The sequence below is a fragment of the Globicephala melas genome, chromosome 16, assembly GCF_963455315.2.
Source record: "Globicephala melas chromosome 16, mGloMel1.2, whole genome shotgun sequence".
In the NCBI taxonomy this organism is placed as follows: Eukaryota; Metazoa; Chordata; class Mammalia; order Artiodactyla; family Delphinidae; genus Globicephala; species Globicephala melas.
Window position 1 is genome coordinate 43966486 of NC_083329.1, and position 7122 is coordinate 43973607.

Consider the following 7122-nt stretch of genomic DNA (forward strand, 5'->3'; position numbering starts at 1 on the left):
TGTTTCTATGCCTAAAGATCTTCGATAAAATTTACCTCTCTCAAGATTTTCTGTTAAGCTTCTTGGATTAAGGAGCCTACAGCCTATAGGATCTACTAGAGGGAGCCTATAGTCTATAGGAACCTACAGCTTATAGGGTAAAGAAAGAATGGAATGGTATCTTATCAAGAAAACCACTCCATCTACATCATTCATCATTTTAATTACATAAAAGCTCAGAATGAAAATTTAGATGGCTAAAGTTAAAAAAATTGGAAATTCCCCCTCAAGACCAACTTCTCGTCTCCACTATTCCTCAAATCTCATCCACTAGAGGTAAAAAACTATTACTTTCCAAATTTCTTCTGTGTGTGCATGCATGTATCTGTGTAGGAGGAAGAGGATTGTGTTGTTGGAGGACTGGAACTTCATTATTGACTACAAATTTGAGCTCAGTAATGAGGACACTTATGCCCTTACTAGGTGACTCTAACTCTGAGAGATTGCTGCTGTTGCCAAAAGGGAGTGAGAGTCATTGTGTCAACTATTGTAGATAGTTGTCTGCTCTTTGGCTATAGGCAAGTTATCTCTATCCCAGTTAGGAGTGGAAGACTGAAGTAAACCACAGTGCAGGCTTGGAAGGGATCCTATTTTTGTAAGGAAAGGCTAGGGCCTCTGCTATGAACATGGGTGATTTGTTAGAATATGCTGTTGAGACTACCATTCAGATAATATTCAATATGAGGATTATTAGATTTGCCTCATGAATTCTGCCCAGTGGTCTTGAATGCAAAACAAGATTAATTTGAATATGTAGAGAAGAAAATAATCTTGGGATTGGTAAGAGGCTGACTTTTTAAAACAGGCTGATGGTGTCAATTGCAAATTTAAAATCTGTATATGCTACATAAATCTCCAATTGTGTACTAGATTAATGGTGGTACCTTGGGAAATTAGGTCAAAATAAGTGGACAAATTATGAATCATACATGATAACGATAATAAACAAGACATTTATTTTTGATATTCATTTGGGGGAAGGGAGAAAAGTCAGTTTGCTCTACCCAGTGATGGTCTTTCTGAAGGAGTCTCCATTCATTCTGTAAAATTGAATAGGTTGTTTAACCTCAGGGGATTTTATGCTGTTAATTCATAAAGAGAACTTCCTTTGATGAGAGTGGTTATAGGGTGAGCCTTTGTGAGCAGCTTCGCTGGTGCACAGCCAGACTCCCTCTCTGAGTGAAGCTTTTCCCACACTGGCCACACAGATAGGGTGTCTCTCCTGTGTGGATTTTGCCATGCAGGATACAATTCCCTCTGGTGTGGAAACTCTTCCTGCATTGTGCGCAGGCATAGGGTTTCAGGCCTGTGTGGACTCTGATATGAACAATTAAGCTTCCTTTCTGACTGAAGGCTTTTCCACACTGATCACATCTATAGGGCTTCTCACCACTATGAACTCTTCTGTGAACAGCGAGGTTACTTTGATTCCTGAAGCTTCTCTGACAAATAGCACACTCATAGGGTTTCTGTCCAGTGTGGAGTCTTTCGTGAACGGCCAGACTACCTCGTTGACTAAAGCTTTTCCCACACTCCTTGCACTGATAAGGCTTCTCTCCTGTGTGTATTCGTTGATGTGTAACAAGATTGCCTTTGGCCCTAAAGCTTTTTCCACAGTGGGTACACTCAAAGGGCTTCTGACCAGTGTGGATTCTCTCATGTAACGTTAGACTACCCTTTTGCCTGAAGGATTTTCCACATTCCTGGCACTCATAGACCCTCTGTCTCACTCCAGGTGAATCTTCCTGTAGTGTCTTAGAATCTGGGGATTTTTGTTCCAGCTTCTCTCTTCTGAAAGAATTCTGGAAATCCCAGCTTGAGGATCCTGTGGCCTCAGAGTGATCATATTTGTGGTGGGCTTCTGTCATCACATCTGGTAAAATGAGAGGGAAGTCATGTAAGAGGCACCAATATGCTGAGTGAGAAGAACAGGGAAAAAAGAAACAATGCTTTGAGTGCTTATAATGTGCCAGATATTATACTATAAACTTTGCATAGATAATTTAATCCTGAAAACAATCTATTGCTACAGTTAAGAAAGTGAAAGTATAGGGAGGTTGTCAAAGATTGTGCAGCTAGGTAAGCATAGACTTGGGATTCAGGCATGCTCCATAGCAGTGTACTGCCTCTAAATTTAGTTTAATTTAGCCTCCCAAATAGTATTGTGTATAGACATGGTTGTTTCCATTTTAAAGATAAGAAAACAGGCTCAGAAAAATTAAGAAAACTATATACGATCAAATTAGTGCCATACCCAAGTTCTGACACCAAAACAGGTGTGGATCCAGGTTGTGTAGGGCCTAAAGCTTTAAAATTTTGGATGGATTTCATTAAGAAACAGTATAAAAGTAGGGACAAGGCCTTGAAGAGACCAGTGTAAGGGAAAGATCCTGAACCTTGTTTCATTAGTTTCGTGAGAAATCCACTTCTGCTCTAGTCTGCTCTCCTAACAGTGGAGTAAGCTCCATGATATCAGAATATATGTAGCAGAATCCTTGGTACTTTACATCTATTAATTCTAATCCCTGCACCCTGCAAGGTAGAGCTTATTGTCCCATTTTACAGATGAAGAGGCTGGAGCACAAGAAAGTTAAATAACTTGTCTGATAACACAGATCAAGTCAGGGCTATCACAGAATCTGATCCAAGGAATTTTTCCCTTTAAAATCCATGCTATTTCAATCTGCTAAGCTATGGTGGAACTGAAGTCTATTTTGGTTTGGAAGTTATTCTCAACACTTCCTATGCAGATATTGACAGTACTCTCCAGTATTGCCCTGCATATGAGGCTTCTACTGCACTTTAAATATGGGTCCATTCATCACTAATAATAGTTTTCTTGGAGTCATCCTAGGGAGATTTCAACTTGTTATTCAATGATTGTGCTGAGATTTAAAACTGCTCATTCATTCTCTCAGAGACTACCTCCATATCAAGACTGCTGTGCTCTGTTTCTACTATTTCTAACTCCAGTTTGTAGGCTTTCCCTGTAATCCCTAGAAACGGTGAGCTCCACCAAAGGAACATCTTCTGTGCATCCTCAGCCTGTTGACTAGTGCTGAGAACAGGGACACTGATTATTATGAGTTGAGGGCATCCCAGCAATCAACTGACTCACTGAAAAATGCTACATTCTGGGCATATCTTCCATGACAGTCCAGCAGAGTAGCTGTTGGAAATCCAAACATGTCCACTCCTGCTGTATGACCTTAATCACCACCTCTTCATATGATTCTTCCATGGGCTGTTCTTGAGTACCTGGGGAGGGAAAAACAAACAAAAACAAAACAGAACAACAAAAACAAACAGGAAAGGACAGGAGAATTGATAAGTGAGGAGAATAAAGTCAACAGGAGCTCCAGTTTGGGGTATGAGTGAATGGAGGAAATCTTGATTGCCTGATGTAATGTCAGTCACCTACAATGTAACTGCAAAATGAGCCAAAAGGTACCATGACCACTTATAAATGAGTCCAGGAGGAAGCAGGAGGTGGGAAAGCAGAGAAGACATAAAGCAAACAAGTATCTCTTCTTGCCAGTGCCAAGATAATGGTCCATCCTATTTGTACCTTAGCTTAGCCTTAGCATGTGACTGGAATTGTCCACTTCCTTCCCCTGCCTAACAGCCTGCTATTCTATCCTCCAAGCCTCCAAAGGAATTCAGAATATAAAAAAAATTTCAGCCATCATGATTGATTCTATGATTGAAATGGCTCCAGCTCTCCTCTCCAGTCCCCTCTAGGTTATTAGGACAGAACAAGAGATTTCATATTTCCTTTTGGCACTTCTTAGGAGGCTCCAGATGCTTCAAGGTATGAGAATACCAGTTCTGAGGAACTATAAATACTTGCCAATTCTTGGAGGAAAAAAGACCTACTTCAGACTCCAAAACCAAGCCCAAGGCACACCGATTAGGGTAAGTAACTTGCCCCTATTCCCAGAGCCAGTAAGGAGTCAAGGTGAGGCAAAGGCTCAAATCCAAGACTTTTTGGATCCAAAGCCTATGTCCAGACAATTCTCTACTTTCTCGTCACTAAAAAGCTGGTGAGAATTCTTATAAAATGAAATAGAATGGAACAGAGCTTGACCAGACCTTACTATTCTTCCAGATCCTAGGAATCCTCGTGTTCCATATTATCCTTTTGTATTTTGGGGGGGGGATATTCTTATTTCAGGACCCTAATTACTGAATACTTACACTTTATTTATGCAGTGGTCCAATGTATAATCTTTGTTTCCCTCTACTACGTCCCATGAAAATGCTGGCCTCCTGATTTAATGAAATAGCAGTGTGATACTACAATTCTTTGTTAACCCAAACACCTGGTCTTCTTGACAACTGCCCTTTCTGCTGCATGTTTTGATGACTGGAGAGGCATTTAAACTCTTTATTTGGAGGACTCAGCTCCAATTTGCAGTACAAGACACAGAGCGATGCCTTATCAGAGTGTCAGGACACTACAACACCGTTCACTTGGAAGTGGAAGGTGTTACTGCTCAACCACACATCCATCAAGAGTCAGTGGAAAGTATATAGGTACCTGCTACCTGAGGTTGGACTCTGTCTCTGGTTAGTCCAGCAAATAGTTTGGTCAGAACGTGTGGGCAGCACTTACAGCTGTGCCTCTCCACATGTTGTGAGATATTCAACAAGAAACAGCTCAGCTGCGTCTCAGGAACCTCCTTGATTAATAAAGGGAAGTTGTCGTATTTTTCTCCCTAGATTCCACAAATCTGAGGAATCAATTTCCGGAAGATTTTGGATAAAGTCACTTTATAGTAGAAAATATTGCTTTTCCTATCAGAAAGGCCATTATATCCTGTGGAAAGAGCTCAGAATTAGGCCATGAGAGACTTGGATTACCCTTCTCTCCCCTTAAATGACACTGGGCAAGTAACCAAACAGCCCTGACCCTATTTCCTCACTTACTAAATAGTCTGATAACACTGTATTATCAAGTAGCTCTTGGGAGAATAAAAGAACCAAATGTGAAGGGCCTCTGACATGACCTACAGGTTTAAGGCCTAAAGTTGAGAGTCCACAGCAGAGGACTAGGATTGTTGCTTTCTTGAGGGATAGTTTAAGGATTAGGAGATTCTGGGGAGGGGTGATTATTTTCTCTGCACACCTGAATCCACTTTGTCCTTTCCTATTCTCCACCCAACGAAGTTTGTCCTTTCTCCCTTTCACCCACCTCAGAGAGACTGCACTTTCTCCTGTGCGTCTTCTGAAACCCTCCCCGCGGGCCCCGGGGCACACCTGCCTGTGGTCTCCCCCTCCCGCGTCTCGGGGTGCAGGGCCTTGGTCCACACCCGGCCGTGCTGTCCGGCGGAGGGACCCCTGCTCCTACCGACAGACTCTCCCTTCCCGCCTCAGGTCTGCCCCCACCCCCAAACCCCCGGGCCGGCCCTGCGCGCTGGGCCTCAGCACCCCTTTCTCTGGTCCAGCTGGACCTTTTCCTGCGGGCCGCAGACCTCTCCCCACGCAGCTGGCTGCCCTGGGGAGTCCAAGCTGGCCAGGCCTACTCAAGGCCGCAGGGGGCTCAGGGACCGCGGCCTGCAGGCGGGGCCCAGCCTCGCTCGGGCGTACGGACCCGGCCGGCGGCCTCACTCACCGCAGCGGCGCGCGCCCGCAGACAGACAAAGGCCGACAACAAGCCCTCAGCAGCGCCGGCGCGAGCGGCCCGGACTACAACTCCCAGGAGGCTCCGCGCGAGCCTGAGCGGGGGCGGGCCGCACCTCGGCGGCCCCGGCTTCCCCGAGTACTGTGGGAAACGTAGTTCGGCGATGCGACCGGCCGCTCGGGCTCTGCGGGTCTTGGTGCGCGCTGGGCGCTCAGGTCCCTCCTGTTTGGCCCCGAGCCAGAGATGCCGACTTGTTCGCGGATGTAGAGCGGGGGCCGAGAGCACCAAACGGCCACTCAGATTTGCCAGGCGTGGGATGGCAGGTTGGTGAAGCCGTCCGCTGAGCCAGGACAGGGGGAATCCAGGGTTCTGAAGCGAAGTGTTGGGAAGAAATGAGTTGATAAAGCCTCGGGTGTTTAGGGGTTTTGCGTTGAGCCGCTGCATGAGCAGAGACTAAATCTGTAATTAGAGTTCTGAGACAAGGAGCAAATATTTCAAGTGAAGTCTGTGGGGAAAGAGGACTTGGAATATCACAGGAAAATTTCGAGAGCCTGGAGAGGAGAGCTATGCCCTACCGATCCCATCAGTAAGAATTTGCACTCTAAATGGGTAAGAGATCAGGTTTGGAATTGTCCTGAATTTGCTTTTTGGCTCCATCACAACAGTCTGGAGCCAACAAGCAAATTGACTAGCTACAGGATTCTGGACAGGCTTCTTACCTGGTGGAGAGCCCAGGATAGGCACAGGTGACAGCTACAGGGGCCAGGTGAAGGCTTCTTGAAAGGGCCAGGGTCCAGGCCAGGCCACCCCGCTATCCTATTGCTTCAGAGCAAAGGCAGGTATGTGAGTGAACCCAGAAAAAAATCGTTCTGTATGTACTCCATGAATTATGGAGAGAAAACAGTATTTTCTAGGGTAATAAATTAGATTTTTTTCTTAACTGACTGTGTGTCTGAAGCATTGAGAAATTGTAAGCCCTGAAAATCGCTCAGTTCAGGGGGCAAGAGCTGTTTTTCCTGGGGCTTCTCTGAAGAGCCACAAGTCAAATCCCTGGCCCTGTTGTATGATACTGGGAGGGGACAAAGGTTGATTTTGAACATCCATGAGTTAAAGGCTGTCTAAATGCCTCAAGCCACCTTCAAATGCATTTTTATAGGATCCTGGCCTCTGAGAGGGAATTGGTCAGGGAAGACTGGCATTAAAGTTCCTGGGGGCTTTAGGCTTTTTGGGCTTCCTTCCTCCCACTTGGAATCACCTTTGTTTTCCTTCATCCTGGAGCTCTCCTCAGTGTACTTCTCTCCAGGCTCCCGGCTCCAGAGCTCCCACTCAGAGACTAGTCTATCCTATTGAATGAGGAGTTTCACAAGGAATGTTTCCGCTTGCTATGTCCTTGTCCTCTACACCAAAGCCACCTGTTAAACAAAACAAAACAAAACATTTAATTTCACACAGTGTACAAA

The 7122-nt window shown here is 45.0% G+C and overlaps 1 protein-coding gene across 4 annotated transcripts; it reads right to left on the reverse strand.

The window, feature by feature from the left end:
* Positions 1 to 972: 972 nt before the first annotated feature.
* On the reverse strand, positions 973 to 5751 carry ZNF32 (zinc finger protein 32). 4 transcript variants are annotated; one of them, XM_070043951.1, is made up of 3 exons: positions 5654 to 5751; positions 3158 to 3297; positions 973 to 1912 (listed from the first exon to the last, which is right to left on the reverse strand). In XM_070043951.1, the coding sequence occupies exons 2-3, from the start codon at positions 3225 to 3227 to the stop codon at positions 1161 to 1163; spliced, it is 822 nt and encodes a 273-aa protein (XP_069900052.1). In that variant the 5' UTR covers positions 3228 to 3297; positions 5654 to 5751; the 3' UTR covers positions 973 to 1160. The 4 variants fall into 4 exon arrangements, with proteins under 4 accessions (XP_069900052.1, XP_030699878.1, XP_030699875.1 ...); XM_030844018.2 differs by having other exon boundaries at positions 973 to 1954; XM_030844015.3 differs by lacking the exon at positions 5654 to 5751 and adding an exon at positions 4655 to 5400 and having other exon boundaries at positions 973 to 1954.
* Positions 5752 to 7122: the final 1371 nt, after the last annotated feature.

Bases quoted from the DNA above. Each gene is read 5' to 3' on its own strand.
- ZNF32 (XM_030844018.2), bottom strand. From the start codon at position 3,227: ATGTTTGGATTTCCAACAGCTACTCTGCTGGACTGTCATGGAAGATAT. The intron at 1,955-3,157 runs GTGAGTCAGTTG...CTTCTCACTCAG, and splicing joins CCAGAATGTAGCATTTTTCA to CATATTGGTGCCTCTTACAT.